The following is a 19,462-nucleotide window of genomic DNA, read 5'->3' on the forward strand; positions in this document are numbered from 1 at the left end:
TAGTAAAGGTGAGATGAGAGAAAAAGACAAGATAATGACGCAACCACACCAAATCGGTCGTTACATAAAGTGGCACATTCCGTCGTTACGTAACGACGAATTTAACGATACGATACAATAAAATTTAAGTAACAACCAAAATAAACATCATATTTAAAGTAACAATACGATACGATACGATACAATAGGTAACGACCATCCAAACAAGCTGTAAAACATAATACATACTCCCTCTGCCCTTATTTATATGACAATATTCGAATTTTGATAGTCAAACGAGTTTTTTTTTTTTTGTCGCAATTTTTATATGCCTTCTAAATATTTAGTTTTTTTAAAATAATGTGACTATAGTACTTTTAAAGTAGTTTTTAGATATGTAAATTTAAAGAATCTATCAATATCAATTATTTTTAAAACCTTTTTATTTTTATTTTTATTTATGTTAGGCAAGATACAACAACATAACATATTTTTATCTTATTTAACAAGATATTATAATTATAACTATTATATAACTAATTCAACTAAATTCATCATCTTTGTATGTTAAGAAGATATTGTTTCAATATATGCAATAATTTATTTTTCTTGTATATATTTTATATTGATTGACGCGAAACACACGTGCAACGCACGTACACTAAAGCTAGTATATTAAAATGTGAGATAAGCTGTCTTTTTTCTTTTTTGTATTGGAAAGAAAGAAGATAACATAATACTTTTTCTGTCACAATTTATGTGAAAATTTTTGCTTTTCGAAATTCAAATTATATGAACTTTAATCAATTTTTTAAAATATATATTAGCATATTGACACGAAAAGAATTACAACTTATAGTAGTACTTTTTATATAGTTTTTGGATATTTAAATTTTATTTAAAATATTTAGTGATCGATCTAATCCAGTTTAACTTTGAATATTAGTGAATTAATTCTTGAGAAGCGAAAAATTGCATATAAATTAGGACAAATAGAGTAAAAATCAACTTGCAGCAAAGTATAGGAACAGAAGTTAAGTAAATTAAAAATAAGATCCAAACCAAATATACTGACAACAAGTTAACAGTTTCGTTATCACTATATCATCTCACTACTCTTTTATTTAATAAGCATAACATTAATCTTTCAATCTCCATATAGTTTGAAAACTAATAAGAAGGGAAAAAAAACTACAATTAATCATTATGATCGAATTCCTGAATCATCATCAAAATATTTCCTTAAACACGAACGTAGAAGACCTAGGATCCCAATATAATCCAATCTCATCATCAACACTTAACCCTCGATCTTTATACAAATCCAAGCACACGAGTGCATAATCATCATTAGGCAAAATCTCAAAATAATTACTATCATACTTCTTAGGGTTATTCTCTTCTGTAACATCCCATAAACTAACATTAACCTTGTGCCCTAATACTACAAGGTTAGCCATATCCAACGTCCAATATCGAAAAACATGCTCAAAAACTTCAATAAATGGCAGCACTAGTTTTCCGACGATCGCCTCATCGTACGTGACGGTTTTCTTTGATTTGCCATGGATTTTTTAAATCAAGAACTGGAGGAGGGTATATATCTCGTATTTCTATTAGCTGACGAGTTACTACCCATGGCGTGTTGCTAGCTTTGCATGCTTCTTCTTCTGCTTTTGATGGGATGAAATTGTAAAAGAATGTCTTCTTCATTATAATATGGAAGTTTTTGATGAACTGATTGAATTCACGGACAAAGAAATTGTGGTACAACGTTGAGAGCAATTAAAGGTGTTTAGGATTTTATAGGGATATTTTCATATTGATTTTGGAAATTTAAGGTACTAGGAAAAGTTTTCCTAGTAAAATTGGGTTTCCTATTTCTACTGTATATAAGATAAACAACAATTTATGTCGGTTTATGAGATTTGCCTTGTATTATTATTATTTTACTACCATATCATATTATAGGCATAATACAGAGTAGCAAGAGCTACCAGAATCACATCCAAGTAATTAGTTAACGGACATCGAAGTTAAAACTGTTAAAACGCGTTCAAGTTTTCTATTTTCTTCATTTTTTTGAATCTTATTTTAAAAAAATATTTTTAGTATTTAGTTTTTTAACGCTTAAAGTCAATGGTATTACACCACTCCTACCTGGATTGTACAAATGACATCAGGTAGCCACTTTAAAAGGCTGTTATTTAGGAATTAGTCCGTGTATCTTGAATTTCAGTTTTTCAATTCAATTTTTCGGGACAAAAATATCCTTAATTCTCCTGAATATGCAATTTTTAGTTTAAAATTTTAGGATAAAATAAATACTGCCTAATTTCTAAATAACATCCCTCAGAATGGCTATATATACACTTGCCTACCTGGATTCGACTACTATTGGCCAGATGGACATGATGAGAGATATTTATCCTCAATTAGGGCAAGCACACAGATAACCAATTTGGGATCATCATGTAAGTCATAACACAGTGTATAAAAATTTACAAGTTTAGCCACTTGAGAGTCTAAGTTAAAAAAAATCGTGTTTTAATTTTGGCTCTCGGGTGAAATTCATTATCTTTTACTAGGAAAAGATAGCCACTTCTTGATCGTTGCGCCGTTCTTGATTCCTCCCTCTCCTTTCTCCCCTCAGAAATATAAGGGGAAAAAAGGATTCAGAGGAATTGAAGAGGTTAACTGATGATGTCCATCTCATTGAAGAAGTATTAGGTATGTGCCTAATAAAAGTTTCTTTGGTTTGGTAGCCAACTTTGTTGACTTGGATAAAAGGGTTGTTAGTGCAATCAGGTTGCACTTATCAGATGATGTGGTAAATAACATCATTGATGAAGATACTGCACGTGGAATTTGGACAAGGTTGGAAAGCCTATACATGTCCAAAACGCTGACAAATAAATTGTACATGAAGAAGCAGTTATACGCCCTACACATGAGTGAAGGTACAAATTTTTTGTCACATTTAAATGTGTTTAACGGACTAATCACACAGCTTGCCAACCTCGGAGTGAAAATCGAGGAAGAAGATAAAGCCATCTTTCTATTGAACTCATTGCCATCTTCGTACGATAATTTGGCAACAACCATCCTACACGGTAAGACTACTATTGAGTTGAAAGATGTCACATCGGCTCTTTTACTCAATGAGAAGATGAGAAAGAAGCCTGAAAATCAAGGATTTGCTCTCATCACAGAAGCTAGAGGCAGGATTTATCAAAGGAGTTCGAACAGCTATGGTAGATCCGGAGCTCGTGGGAAGTCAAAGAACCGATCCAAATCAAGAGCCAAAAATTGCTACAACTGTGATCAACCAGGTCACTTCAAAAGAGATTGCCCAAATCCAAGGAAGGGCAAAGATGAAACTAGTGGCCAGAAGAATGACGACAAGACAACCGCCATGGTGCAAAACAATGATAATGTTGTCCTCTTTATAAATGAGGAAGATGAATGCATGCACATGTCAGGTCCAGAGTCGGAATGGGTGGTTGACACAACGACATCTTACCATGCCACACCGGTAAGAGATCTTTTTTGCAGATATGTAGCAGGTGATTTCGGCACAGTGAGAATGGGTAACACAAGTTACTCAAAGATTGCGGGGATTGGTGACATTTGTATCAAGACAAATGTCGGATGCACATTGGTTCTAAAGGATGTGCGGCATGTACCTGATTTGCGGATGAACTTGATCTCGGGAATTGCTTTAGACCGAGATGGATACGAGAGTTATTTTGCAAATCAAAAGTGGAGACTCACTAAGGGATCATTGGTGATTGCAAAGGGAGTTGCTCGTGGCACGTTGTACAGGACAAATGCAGAAATATGCCAAGGTGAATTGAACGCGGCACAAGATGAGATTTCTGTAGATTTGTGGCACAAAAGAATGGGTCATATGAGCGAGAAGGGATTGCAGATTCTTGCCAAGAAATCACTCATTTCTTATGCCAAAGGTACAACGGTAAAACCTTGTGACTACTGTTTATTTGGTAAGCAGCATAGAGTCTCATTTCAGACATCGTCTGAAAGAAAATTGAATATACTTGATTTAGTATATTCTGATGTTTGCGGCCCAATGGAAATTGAATCAATGGGCGGTAACAAATATTTTGTTACTTTTATTGATGATGCTTCACGAAAATTATGGGTTTATATTTTGAAAACCAAAGATCAGGTGTTTCAAGTTTTCCAGAAGTTTCATGCTCTAGTAGAAAGGGAGACGGGTCGAAAGCTAAAGCGTCTCCGAAGTGACAATGGAGGTGAGTACACTTCAAGGGAATTTGAAGAGTATTGTTCAAGTCATGGGATCAGACATGAAAAGACAGTTCCTGGAACCCCACAGCACAATGGCGTAGCCGAGAGGATGAACCGCACCATTGTGGAGAAGGTGAGAAGCATGCTCAGAATGGCTAAACTGCCTAAGTCATTCTGGGGTGAAGCAGTTCAGACAGCCTGTTACCTGATCAATAGGAGTCCATCAGTTCCGTTGGCGTTTGAAATCCCAGAGAGAGTCTGGACCAACAAGGAGGTGTCCTACTCGCATCTGAAGGTGTTCGGTTGCAGAGCTTTTGCACATGTACCAAAAGAGCAGAGAACAAAGCTGGATGATAAATCTATTCCCTGCATATTTATCGGATATGGAGATGAAGAGTTCGGGTACAGACTGTGGGATCCTGTAAAGAAGAAGGTCATCAGAAGTAGAGATGTAGTCTTCCGAGAAAGTGAAGTTGGAACTGCTGCTGATATGTCAGAAAAGGCGAAGAATGGTATAATTCCTAACTTTGTTACTATTCCTTCTACTTCTAACAATCCCACAAGTGCAGAAAGTACGACCGACGAGGTTGCCGAGCAGGGGGAGCAACCTGGTGAGGTTATTGAGCAGGGGGAGCAACTTGATGAAGGTGTCGAGGAAGTGGAGCACCCCACTCAGGGAGAAGAACAACCTCAACCTCTGAGGAGATCAGAGAGGCCAAGGGTAGAGTCATGCAGGTACCCTTCCACAGAGTATGTCCTCATCAGTGATGAGGGGGAGCCAGAAAGTCTTAAGGAGGTGTTGTCCCATCCAGAAAAGAACCAGTGGATGAAAGCTATGCAAGAAGAGATGGAATCTCTACAGAAAAATGGCACATACAAGCTGGTTGAACTTCCAAAGGGTAAAAGACCACTCAAATGCAAATGGGTCTTTAAACTCAAGAAAGATGGAAATGGCAAGCTGGTCAGATACAAAGCTCGATTGGTGGTTAAAGGCTTCGAACAAAAGAAAGGTATTGATTTTGACGAAATTTTCTCACCTGTTGTCAAAATGACTTCTATTCGAACAATTTTGAGCTTAGCAGCTAGCCTAGATCTTGAAGTGGAGCAGTTAGATGTGAAAACTGCATTTCTTCATGGAGATTTGGAAGAGGAGATTTATATGGAGCAGCCAGAAGGATTTGAAGTAGCTGGAAAGAAACACATGGTGTGCAAATTGAATAAGAGTCTTTATGGATTGAAGCAGGCACCAAGGCAGTGGTACATGAAGTTTGACTCATTCATGAAAAGTCAAACATACCTAAAGACCTATTCTGATCCATGTGTATACTTCAAAAGATTTTCTGAGAATAACTTTATTATATTGTTGTTGTATGTGGATGACATGTTAATTGTAGGAAAAGACAAGGGGTTGATAGCAAAGTTGAAAGGAGATCTGTCCAAGTCATTTGATATGAAGGACTTGGGCCCAGCACAACAAATTCTAGGGATGAAGATAGTTCGAGAGAGAACAAGTAGAAAGTTGTGGCTATCTCAGGAGAAGTACATTGAACGTGTACTAGAACGCTTCAACATGAAGAATGCTAAGCCAGTCAGCACACCTCTTGCTGGTCATCTAAAGTTGAGTAAAAAGATGTGTCCTACAACAGTGGAAGAGAAAGGGAACATGGCTAAAGTTCCTTATTCTTCAGCAGTCGGAAGCTTGATGTATGCAATGGTATGTACTAGACCTGATATTGCTCACGCAGTTGGTGTTGTCAGCAGGTTTCTTGAAAATCCTGGAAAGGAACATTGGGAAGCAGTCAAGTGGATACTCAGGTACCTGAGAGGTACCACGGGAGATTGTTTGTGCTTTGGAGGATCTGATCCAATCTTGAAGGGCTATACAGATGCTGATATGGCAGGTGACATTGACAACAGAAAATCCAGTACTGGATATTTGTTTACATTTTCAGGGGGAGCTATATCATGGCAGTCTAAGTTGCAGAAGTGTGTTGCACTTTCAACAACTGAAGCAAAGTACATTGCCGCTACAGAAACTGGCAAGGAGATGGTATGGCTCAAACGGTTCCTTCAAGAGCTTGGATTGCATCAGAAGGAGTATGTCGTCTATTGTGACAGTCAAAGTGCAATAGACCTTAGCAAGAACTCTATGTACCATGCAAGGACCAAACACATTGATGTGAGATATCATTGGATTCGAGAAATGGTAGATGATGAATCTCTAAAAGTCTTGAAGATTTCTACAAGTGAGAATCCCGCAGATATGCTGACCAAGGTGGTACCAAGGAACAAGTTCGAGCTATGCAAAGAACTTGTCGACATGCACTCAAACTAGAAGACAGTGCTACCTCCTCTAGATGAATGAGACCGGAGGGGGAGATTGATGATGCCCATCTCATTGAAGAAGTATTAGGCATGTGCCTAATAAAAGTTTCTTTGGTTTGGTAGCCAACCTTGTTGACTTGGTTTGGTTAGGTAGCCAACCTTGTTGAATTAGTTTGGTTTGGTAGCCAACCTTGTTGAATTTCTTTGGTTTGGTAGCCAACTTTGTTGAATTGTGAAAAGCGTGTGTAAATTGTCAAATATTGTAGGCTTTAGAGAGTGGAGCTTTGGCTATAAAAGGAGAGCTTCAACTCTCATTTCTACACACCAACAAAGAGAGAAAGAAAGAGTGGGGTTTCACAGACAGGGTATAAGAAAATAGTCTGTGAGGAAAATAGAGAGTGAGCGATATTGTAGTGAGGTGGGAATATCAAAAGAAGGTTATTTCTTTTGAGTGTTGTAGTGGTCTTTAGAGTATTTTACTCCGACCTACAAAGTGTAAAATTCCTTACTATAGTGATATCAGTTGCTCCTCTCGGGGCCGTGGTTTTTTCCCTTATTAAAAGGGTTTTCCACGTAAAAATCTTGGTGTCGTTGTTACTCTTTTATTCTTGTTTACCGTATCTCGGTGCTATATTATTATTCCGCTTTTATTACTGTGAATATTATTTCTATGGGGGTTTATTCTCGACATTAACTTGTACTATGTTCCTTTTACAAAACCTTTTAGTAAATTAGAATATTGTATTGGTAAATTTCAATTGAAACGGAGAAAATTTTCAAATATGCTCTTGTACAATCTGAAATTGCTTAATATTTTTTGTCCTTCGTTACATTTTGCGTTCATTTAAATCTCACAATTACAAATTGCCTTATCATTAACAGAGTTCCCACGCGAATTAGATGAACTCTACGCCTCCAAATTCTTTGGAAACAAAAGGTTAAAATTTACCATTCAACTTTTGATTATGGTTTGAAATTACCTTTCATGTTAAAGGGAATTAGGAGCCCGTTTGGCCATGAATTTTTTTTCACTTTTTCTTGAAAAAGTTTCACTTTTTATCGAAATTAATGTTTGGTCATAAAATTTCCAATTTTCACTTGAAGATGAATTTTGAAATTTTTCGGAAATTTGAAAAACTTCAAAAGGCTATTTTTCAAAACTTTCACTCAGATAACTAACAAAAATTCAAAAACAACCCAAAATTATACCCATGTCTAAATACAACTCTAATTTTTAGATACCATTTTCTTTTAAAAAATTTCCCACTTTTTTCGGAATTTTACAATTTGTATGTCCAAACGCCCACTAGGTTTTAAAGGTAAAAATAAGACTTCTTTTCTAACTGCGAGGGTAATATTATCAAAGTCTAACATAGGACAAAGTTACTCAGATTGTACGTAAGCAAATTTGACCATTTCGATTAGAATTGTTCTTCCGTATCATCTAGGCTTATAGAAAGATATATGTAATAAACGTGTGATGTACTTAATACGAAGGACAATTTGTATGATTTTATCCTATTAATAAAAGCAAGAGATAATTAATATAGCATGTAGGACAAAGATTAATTAAAGAGGTGTTCAGCTCTCAATTCTACGACTCGACGTATGTATCACAACAAATCGACGTACATTTAATTTTTGTGTTCATCAACACGATATTCAAGATCAATATATGAATTCCTACAAAAGCTAGGCTATATATTTTATTTTTATTGTACTTTTTCTGGGGTGAGATGAGATTTTTTCTATAGAATATTCGGCAAAAAATCTGACTAAATCGAAGTGTTTGAGAAAATCGATATTTTATCCAAATTTAAAGGGGATACATAATCTTATTAGCCGGACAGCTATATGTCCCTAGTTTTGGTTGAAATATTTGGAGATTAAAGAGTAGAAGTGATTTTTGGAAAAATTCACATGCTCTCTTGTTATTTAGACTTGAAACTCTACCTAATAGTGTTGATTAATGGAAGAATTTATATGTTCGGAAACATAGGTGATAAAAGATTGTACAATTTTGTATTGAAGTATAATATAAATAAGAGTTTAACTTTTATATACTATTATATTAATTTTTTTATGATATTAGGTCACCTAATTAAAAGATAATAATTACATGTAATCGTCCATATATATATATAGAATAATTAATAAATTAAAATAAAGCAAGATAATTTATCTACTACATGCAACAATGTACACATGCATAGTTGACTGGAGACAAAAAGTCAGCTTCCACAAGATCATACTCGAAAACCCATGATATGTATCCAGAGCAAGAAACAGAAAAAGAGTTTGTTATACAAATAATCGATCGGGTTCAATGTTTATTTTTTGTAATAGATATACATAAATTATATATTAGTTATACACAATTATATATATTATATATGAATTATACATATATTCATTATATATCTGCCAACTATTTTTAATTTAAGAGATTAGGTGGCCGGCATGCATAAATTGAACATTGATTATATACATATAATTATACATACATTATACATTTACATGTTATTTTTTGTTTAAGTGATTAGGTAGCTGGTATACATAGATTATACATTGATTATACATAGTTAGACATATTATATACATGAATTATACATCTACCGGCTATTTTTGGTTTAAGAGATGATGTGGGTGACTATTTGGGTTAATTCTTTTTAAAAAAACAATCAATATCACAATATTACTATATATACGGTAGAAACGTTTTTCCTATTCATAATCTTGCAGGTTACTTGTATGGTATACTTGAACACCACACTTAGGCAAAATGGACCTCTTCCTCCTCTCTATTGCAATCACACTTGCTATAATCATCAAATTTTTATTCAAATATTCCCTTGCCAAGCCTAAAGAAAAACTCCCTTTAGCTCCAGGGACTTTTGGTTGGCCAATTATTGGAGAAACCATAGAATTCCTTGTATCACTTCGTTATGGTTTGGTCCATGAATTTGTTCAAAAAAGAACCAAAAAATACAAATCCAATGTCTTCAAAACCTCATTACTTGGCCAAAATGTAGCTATATTTTCAGGTCAAGAAGCCAATAAATTCATATTCAACAATGGCAACAAACTTGTCATTGGTTGGAGACCTTCTTCTATTCAAAAACTCTTCCCTTCTACATCATTTGTACCCATAGAACATGACACAAAAAGGGCACAAAATGTTATGAGTTATTTCTTGAACTCACAAAATGTAGATAGTCTCATTAGTACTATGGACATTATGTCACATTTACACTTAGAAAATTATTGGAAGGGAAGAATGAAGTGATTGTATATGATTTAGTGAAGTTATTTACTTTCTCTCTTTCTACTAGAGTATTTATGGGGATCGAAAACTCCGATAAAATCTTGAATCTTTATGAAAAATTCAATATTTTTTCGCGAGGTCTTTTGGTAATGGACATAAAGTTTCCTGGTACAACATTTTATAAGGCAATGAGAGCAGGGAAAGAATTAAGGAAAGAAATGAAGGCCATTTTTGAAGAAAGAAGAGTAGAGTTACAAGAAAATCCAGATCTTCCAAAAGTTGATGTGTTAACACAAGTGATTACTGAACAAGACGAAAACGGCAAGTACTTGACAGAAGTTGAAATGGCTGATAAATTATTTGGATTTATTGTTGGTGGTTATGATACTACTGCTACAACTATAACTTTGGTCATGAAGTACCTTAAAGAGAAACCTGAGTTCTTCAATGGAATAATGGAAGGTATTTCTTTCTCTTCGAATTAAATTGCACGATCTATAGGTTAAAGGTTTGAGTCGTAAAAGCAGTTACTAATACTTGCATTAGGGTAGGCTGTCTATATAACATTCCTTAGGGTGTGACCCTTCCTGAACCCTGTATAAATACGAGATACTTTGTGTATCGGGGTGCCCTTATTTAGTTAAGCAAAAATACAAGAGTTTTGAGTTGTAACAAAAATACCGGGCCTATTACATGTCATTATTTTATTTTCAATCTATCATATAAAGTTTGTTATGAAAATTTATGTTGTTGTAAGTAAACTTAACCCAACGGTGTAAAAAAATTTACACATAGTCATTTGTTATAGCATACCACCTGCCTTACCTTTAGTATCACAATCTCACTTTTAGATGAATATTTGTAGTTATCTTTTTGATTAAATTGATAGTGTAATTTTTTTTTATACAATTCCGTATATATATATATATATATATATATATATATATATATATATATATATATATATATATATAAGTAAAAGTAAGCTCTTCCATTTATGTATTACGGATAATTATCTATAATTAATTACCTTCTAAATGACCTGATAAAATTAAAAACTCTACCCGATTAGCGTACATAAGTTAAACTCCATTCTAAATTCTGCCAAAACAAAATTCAATCCCTCACAAAAAATATTGAAGAATTAACCTAAATATCTGACAATCTTATCGCTTAAACTAAAACTAGCCGGTGAATGCATAATATATGTATAAATCATGTATAATATATATATATATATATATATATATATATATATATATATATATATATATATATTGATTAGAAAAATAAACGGTGAATCCAAGCGGCTATTAATGTAAAGATCCCAAAAATGTAGCCAAAATAAAACATTGACCTTTTTTATCCAAACGTCTCTAAATGCTTGGGTTCTAGAAATGAAGTTCTACAAAACATTCCCTCTATAGCCTCTCAAAATTTTAATAGCCCTTATTTTTTCCTACTTACACGAAATGACTCTTCGGCCCAAACATATTACATCTAATAGCCTGAAATGTCTATTTTGTATATTTTTATATAGTGACAGTCTATTTTGTATATTTTTTGTATAGTGACAGTCTATTTAGTATATATTTTGTATAGTGACAGTATATTTTATATATTTTTTGTATAATGACAGTCTAGTTTATATAATTGTATAGTGACAGCCTATTTAGTATATTTTTGTATAGTGACAGTCTATTTTGTATATATTTTGTATAGTCACAGTCTATTGTATATAAATTATATAGTAATAGTCTATTTTAGTATATTTTTTGTATAGTGACAGTCTATTTAGTATATACATTGCATAAATTTGTATATAGAATGTATCTTTCATCTTGCAATGTATACATAATATATCATTAATGTATCCCGAGCGCTTTTATGTATCCAAAGTGTATATATAGACTGTTCTACAATATATAAATTTTGTATATATAAAGTGTATCGTGCATTTTACAACATAGTGATATAGCAAAATGTATATATGAAAGATGTTCTAGAATTTAATATTGTGTTAAAAATTATAATGATGGTAGTTATTGACAATTTATATCCATTATATAGTATTTATTTGAATGTACATTTATGTTCTTTGTATGTAAAGGAGTATCGATTTAAAGAGCGAAGAACATATTATTGTGTATTAAATAAATAAATAAACCTATGAAACGAAAACCATAACAATAAGAATATATTACTTTGAAGATGACGGACTGCTTTCGTTTACATAATCTTTTGATATGTACATAATCTTTACATAATCTACAACAACGAAAATTAAAAATAATTTACATAATCTTTTGATAATAAGAAAAAATTAGGTACCTAAAATGACATGAAAATTACTAAATGACATGATACAATTTTACGTTTTGACAAAATTACTAAAGTTGCTATTTCAACTTTAAAAATAGACTCTTTTGATATGTGTGGATATGGTGTCATTATATTGAAAATTGTATCCACCGTAACCATGGGATAAAATGATTCTTTTTTCTCGTTTATTGCTTTTCTTAGATACGGTCTAGCTAGAATCTTCAAATTGAAAATATCTTTGGATTCTGTTTCACCTGATCAGAGATTTGATTTGTGCGTTCAGTTTCACAACCATAAAGACAATGATTTCTGAAAATTTTGCTTTGGTTCGTTGAATCATAGCCACCGAATTTAGTGGCTACGGAGTTGAAAAGTTTGAAATTTGAAGGGGAAGTGGCAACGGTTTTGGGCTATTAATTGTATGGTTTATTTTGTGGCTACAGATTGTCATTAGTTTTTTTCCGGATGGCTACGAATTGATTCTCTTTATCAAAGGCGGATTCAGAATTTAATGTTTATGGATTCCTGTCACAATCTCAAATTAATATACATTAATAACTGAGTTCACAATTAGATATCTATGATATATAGTGGAATTTTTTTTTATAAAAATATAAGGTCTACACAAAAGTTACTGGGTTCTTGAAAACTCATACTATATACTCTAGATCCACCACTGCTCTTTATCATGGCAAACGAAATGGGGATTCTTTGTATGAATATTCTTAAAATTTTCTGACTTTTTCAAATTGGGGATCTAAAATGACAGAGCAAAATGAGATTGCAAGGAATATGATGCCAAGGATAGTGCTATGCTGGGATGACATTCAGAAAATGAGGAAAACTTGGAGCTTTGTGAATGAAGTACTAAGAGACACACCAGTTGTTCAAGGCCTTTTCAGAGAGGCCATAGAGGACATCACTTATAATGACTTCCTCGTACCAAAAGGATGGAAGGTACGTACTCTTCCACCTTTTAATGGAAAGTTTGATAGGACGGTGCAGAGATTGAGAATTAGGGTAGAGAGTTAGTTGGTACTCGAACGTTTTTTCGTTTCCATACGGCCAGCAATATTAGTGTTAGTCTTGTATTCCATAATTCTTAGATTTCTATTATTAAACGTTGTTTCATTCGCTTCGTTTTCTTATTATCTTTTAGTTGTTATTGCTTGTTGCTACTGGTTTCTTTTCATCTTTCTTTGAGCCGAGAGTCTATTGGAAATAGTCTTTCTACCTTTTCAAGGTAAGGGTAAAGGCTGCGTACATAGAGGGTGTTTGGCTAAGCTTATAAGCTGGTCAAACTGGCTTATAAACACTTTTTGGCTTATCTACGTGTTTGGTAAAATTGAAAGTGCTTATTAGCCAAAAATAAGCCAAAAGCCATAAGTTGGTCTCCCCCAACTTATCAAATTTCAGCTTATAAGCACTTTAGTTTTGACCAAAATATTTACTATTCTATCCATGAAATACTTCTTTTTAAAACAAAACTCTTCGTATACTCAATTCTTCAGCTCCTTATTATTAATTTCAACACTTTTATCCAAACAGGTAACTGTTTATTTTTTAAATCTGCTTCAGCACCTAATGCTTATCAGCTACACTAAATCAGCTAAGCCAAACAGGCTCATGCTACCTTTCTCAAACCCCGCTTGTAGCATTATATTGAGTTTTGTTGTTGTTGCTATTGGTGTTGTTGTTGTTGTTGTTGTTGTTCTGATTAATTTTTAGTGTATATAACTAAAGGGTCGTTTAGTTTGAAGGAAAGCTAAGCTACGATTAGTTCTACTGGGATTAGTTATGCTGGAAATTAGTTATATTGGTATTATTTCTTACTGACTGTTTGGTATGTTTTATTAATCCTGGGATTGTCAATTTCATTGCCTTATCCTGAGATTATTATTCCACCCTCTGGCAAGTATAAGTATCCCTGTATTATTTTTAATCATGCGATAACTTATTCCAGGATTAGTAACCAAACAAAGGATAAAGCGGTACTAACTTTTTATCACATGATTATTTTTGCTTATTCATCGTACCAACGACCCCTAAAAGTTTTAATATCCCATTTCAGTAACTCTTCTCTTCTTTTTTACCTATTGACTTTCTGAGCATTTTTTTCTCTCTAAAATTTGCAGATATATTTGAGTTTTGGAGTCACACAGAAGAATGGTGAATACTTTCCAAACCCTACACAGTTTGATCCTTCTAGATTTGAAGGAAATGGACAGTTAGTTCCTTATACATCAGCTCCATTTGGTGTAGGACACAAAATATGTCCAGGAAGAGAATTTGCAAGAATACTGATTCTTGTTTTCCTTCATAATGTACTGAAAAACTTTCAGTGGGAAGCTAAGGATCCTTCAGAAAAGATATTGTGGCCTTATTTCCTAGTACCCATCCCCACAGCTGGATATCCTGTTACCCTTTCTACTGTGTGAGATTTTTTTGGTGGTCTGTCCCTTGCTCGGACCCCACACATAGCGGCAGTTTAGTGCATCAGCTGCCTCTTTATATTTAAATTATGCAAAAGGATGTATCCTAGTTAATGCTGACAACCAAACACTAAATAAAATTATGCATGAATTAGTTTTTCTTATGACTGGTTGACTGTTAGGCTCAAGACTGCTTTGACTACGGCTCTAGCTTTGGTGTTGCCTTCAAGATAGGGGTTGTATACAGTTTATTGTGACGCTTCGCGTGTTGGTTTTGGGTGTGTGTTGATGCAGGATGGTAGGCTGATTGCTTATGTATCGCGCTAGTTGACACATAGGCATATACCATCAATCCTCAGCTCAAACACAGAGATGACCTCATAATCTTTTTTGTTGAAAAAAAAAATCTATTATATAGGGGATTAGGGAAGCGAAAGGGGGAAGAGCAGAGCGTGAGAATTGAACCCACACCTACTGTGTATGACGTTGTTATCAATATCTATATACATACCAAGATGCAGCTAGCCATATGATTCTATCAAATTTTAAGAATCTGGTCTTTTAAAATGTGCCATTACCAATAATCCATAACCAATCCAGTGCAACACCACACAATATTCCAGCCAGTAGGCATAACACCAGCAAGTTGCCCAATGCATTTTGCTCAGGCCCCTGATGAAGCAGAATCAGTAAGTTTAAAACTTTAAGCAAACACTAACTAATGAAGAAATTAGAGTTTTTGTTTGTGTTTTGTATAGACTCTGGAAATAATTTTTACCAACCTTGTATCCCTGAGGAGCAACTGTGAGGACACAAACAGTGAGATAACCGTTGGTCAATCCTAGGACGGATACGAGCATTATCATCCAGCCCTGATCACCATACTTTGCAGTGAAGTAAAAACAAGGAATGAACAAGAAACGAGATAGTGTTGCGATCATTAGGCCCTTTCGTGATTTCAACTTGATTCTCTCGATTAGTGGAATATATCTTGCTATCAGATCGAACATGTTGTAGACTGCTATTAGGACTAAAGCGTACCTGAAACAAAAAGACCTTTCCTTTTACTGGCATAATTCATGTAGCAGATCAACCCTTTCATATACTCTATGTAATCGAATGTTTCTTGCATGCATGAGTTTTCTACAAAGTAATAATAGTCTACTGGAAGCGTCTTCTTCTAGTAATTAGTTTATTATTCAAGTTGTAGTTAAACCAACTTAAGTTTAACTCAAAAGCAGGTATTATCTATTTTTGGTGAGAATCCTAGGAACCTAGTTGATTCTGCACGTGCTCAAAATTTAGACCATGAAATCAGAGGTAGAGCCAGGATTTGATGTTTATGGGTTTTGAATTTATCACCGAACCCATAGCTCGTCTTAGTTACTAGGTTTGCAAGTAAATATTTTTACATATCCAATGAACTTTTTAATACAAATGCAGGGTCTAAGCAAAAGCTATTTCTGAACCCGTATGTCACACATTGGCTCCGGCCCTGCATGAAATGGTGTGCTATTTAAGATTTCAAGTTCAAAGCATGTTATTCCAATGTACTTACACAAGAATACTACTTCAGATTGAAATAGTTGTGTGTATGTGTTTTTTGTACTCTCTCTGTATATTTGCTTAAAAAGCCTACTCTTTTATGAAGGGAAACAGTTCGAGCGAGAAACTGAAAGGTGTAGCAAAAAATTTAGCAAGAACTGAATGCAGGTCATAACAAAAACGCCAGCTGAGAAGAGACGAGCAAACTTACCATGAGCCTAATTTGTGGGTACCAGTATTCTCGTACAAGAATCCAGGAAAAATTGACAAAGTCAGGACATAGATCAAGAACAAATCCAATAAGTAATCAATGTTCTGAAAAAACAATTGTTTGTTGCTCAGGCGCTCCAATTGTTTAGCACTATTATCAGCCTGTTCAGTTAACAGGAGTAGATCAAACGTAAGGTCAGAAAATCAGTAACAAAGTTTTTAGTTAAGGATAAGTTATGTACTCTTTTGGTTGCTTCAGTCTGGATGCCTGCTGCAGCTAAGTCCGCTGCAACCGTTTTTGATCCCTCTGCTGCTGCCTTTGTGCGGTAGTACTTAACGATTGGTAGCTTAGGAAAGATGAATGCATACAGAAGAATGCATAGAAATTCAAAGAATGTGGAGATAGCCAGGAATAACACTGCAAAATCAACAACCGCAAGATTCTGACAAAGGAAATGGACCAATTTTTCAAATAGAAACCACGTTACAAGTATTTCCTTTTTTTCATTTGCTATCTAAGGACAGGATTTCAGATCACGTACTAACTCCTTTGCGAAGACCGTTACTAGCCTTTTCAAAAGCTGCTTTAGTCACTAGCCTTAAAGCAGAGGTGAGAGCCCCAGAGGCAGCCAAACCAGCTAAGTACGACTGCAAATTCATAACAATCGCAATAAAACATTTTGCAAATGTGATTCAAGAATTATAATAGCAACTTACTACGTAGAAGAAAAATAGAATTTTGAATCTTACTTGGATGAATTCAGGGCACATGAAGGATAAATCTCCTACCATCCCACCTTCAACAAAAGCATCTGCAACTCCAAAAGCAGCGACTATAGCACATAAACCGATATAATTTCCAAGACCACCCTTTCCTGATGTGGTCAAATCCAACTAGTTCAAGACGTGAAAAGTAAAGTCAAGCCTAGATAAACAAAAATTAGAAAAGAAAGAAGTGACTAGGAAAATCATTAGAACATACCACTAGGAGCGCGAATGTGGTTAAGAAGAAAAGAGTAAATCCAGCTAGGTTGCGCTTTCTTGTATCAATTCTTGCCTCATTATATGCAAGAATTGCCATTGTTGCAAGCGCAAACGGCTGATAAACGAGGGTAAGAACCCTTGAAGGATGGTATTTCTTCATTGTACATGACAAAATAAAACCAGTTAGCAGATATCTGAAATTTGGGGCCATTTTATTTGAAAAATTAATCAAGTCATTCGGGATTGCATCATTTCAACTTTTCTATGATTATACTGTAACGTAGTTATTACTAACCCATCTAACTACAAAATTTTCACTATTTGGAGGTCATAGGCTCACACAGCAACCTTGCTCTCACCTTTCATTCATACAAAAAGGGCCTAACTCTCCAAATGAAAGTCAATTAATAGAATCAATTCCAACAGCTTACAGTCTAGTGGTACTGGTGGGCAGTGGCAGAGCCAGGAACTTACACAACGTAATTCAAAAATATAATACGTTTAGGATATGAACCTGCAATGCAAAAGTAACCCTTTTGCCACTCTATAGAATCTTCCCTTAATAGTGTATATATAACCAAAAGAATTGTTTTTGCCCTATTATAGGGCATAATATTTCACAAATAATCGAACCCCTTGTCGGTAACCTAGCTCCACCTAAAATGGTGGTACTCTCTCGTACAATAGGTGTGTGTTCAATTCTCACTGTCCCTCTTCCACCTTCCCCCAATGTAACAAATTTTTTTTAAAAAAAATGTATATTGAAGGATTCAATGAAGATCTTTGCCCTTCTCTCTTCTTTGTATATATTCCAGTTACAACAACAAACACAGTGTACTCTCACAAGCGCGGGTCAGGAGAAGGTAATGTGTACGCAGACCTTATGAAAAGATAGAGAAGTTGTTTCTGATAGACCCAAATGTGTACAAATTACAACTCTATTGGAAGAATAGATAAAACAAAAAGATGATTAAAGGGACACTCACTGGAAAAATTGCATAATAGTAATCTCCAATTGTAAGCATACTATTCCAAGCAACAAGTGACCCAAGTCCAAGAATCCAACATACCACCATTCCACTATATTTCCCCTGAAAATTCAGATACATATCTCAATCAATAACAGCAATTTAAATTGCAATCCCATTAATAGGATTAACAATAATAAGGGTAACAAAAATTGAGAGTCTGAAATAAACCTCAAGCCTAGTTGGACTTGAAATTCTGCTTGAATCAGCAACAGTCATGGCTGAACAAAGTATTTTATATCAACAATTTCCAACAAAGACAAAAACCACTAATTTATTTCTTCCCGTCTAAGCTTTGGTGAGCAGAATTACTCGAAATGTTATACACAAAATATCAAGAAATCATCTACAGCTTAATGGGAATGAAACTAAAAAGTTACTCATGTTTATATCCAAAAGATATTTTCTCAAAACAAATGGGAATGTAAAAGGCATTAAACTGAAATTCAGAAGAATAAGGAGGAAGAGGAGGAGGTTGGAGTTGTAAAATATCTTAATATAAATCTAATGTGAAAAACTATGAGATTGAATTATTATTGTACAGTCCGACTGGTAATCTAAATGCCAGTTTGTTAGCACTTATAATGGACAAGATAGAGGAAAAGGGCTGGCCCAATAAGAATATCCTACATTCCCGGCCCAATTGTAGTTTCCTTATTTTTTAGTTTAGTTTTATAGTCTCATTACTGTAAATATAAATACAGGGTTGTAATATTCATATTAAATATAGAAATAAGAAAGAAATGGGTCCAAGGAAACAGACCCTTCTTTTCTCTCTTTCCACTCATCTGTTTTAGGGTTTTCCTTCTCTCATTTCTGCCATAGCTCGTAAATCTTCAAGTTAACATGGTATCAGAGCGGGAATTCTGATTTCTCTCATCACGAGCTTCACTCCGATGTTACTCTCCATCTGCGTTTCCATCTATTCGAGCTTTGATCCATCCAGAATGACGAAATTGTCGAACAACATTTTCTACCGTTAATTTTTGGGGATTTCATCACCGATCGACTCCTAGTATCTTCATGGTGCCGAACATCTCGGATTTCATCAAATTTCGCACTCGATTTCGCCAAATCTAGTTTTCTAGGGTTTATACTTCAGA

General features: G+C 34.4%; 1 protein-coding gene and 1 pseudogene across 1 annotated transcript; one reads left to right on the forward strand and one right to left on the reverse strand.

Annotated features, from left to right (window-relative positions):
* The first annotated feature begins 9,355 nt into the window (after positions 1–9,355).
* Positions 9,356–14,646, forward strand: LOC104235322 (beta-amyrin 28-monooxygenase-like; annotated as a pseudogene).
* Positions 14,647–15,045: 399 nt separating this feature from the next.
* LOC104235321 (equilibrative nucleotide transporter 3-like) lies at positions 15,046–18,870 on the reverse strand. Its single transcript, XM_009789055.2, has 9 exons — positions 18,531–18,870; positions 18,318–18,422; positions 17,330–17,485; positions 17,098–17,241; positions 16,890–16,995; positions 16,590–16,765; positions 16,349–16,509; positions 15,375–15,633; positions 15,046–15,264 (listed from the first exon to the last, which is right to left on the reverse strand). Exons 1-9 carry the CDS (start codon positions 18,576–18,578, stop codon positions 15,154–15,156), a joined length of 1,266 nt encoding a protein of 421 aa, XP_009787357.1. The 5' UTR covers positions 18,579–18,870; the 3' UTR covers positions 15,046–15,153.
* Between the last annotated feature and the right edge of the window lie 592 nt (positions 18,871–19,462).

This window comes from Nicotiana sylvestris, chromosome 8 (genome assembly GCF_000393655.2).
Source record: "Nicotiana sylvestris chromosome 8, ASM39365v2, whole genome shotgun sequence".
NCBI classification, from domain to species: domain Eukaryota; kingdom Viridiplantae; phylum Streptophyta; class Magnoliopsida; order Solanales; family Solanaceae; genus Nicotiana; species Nicotiana sylvestris.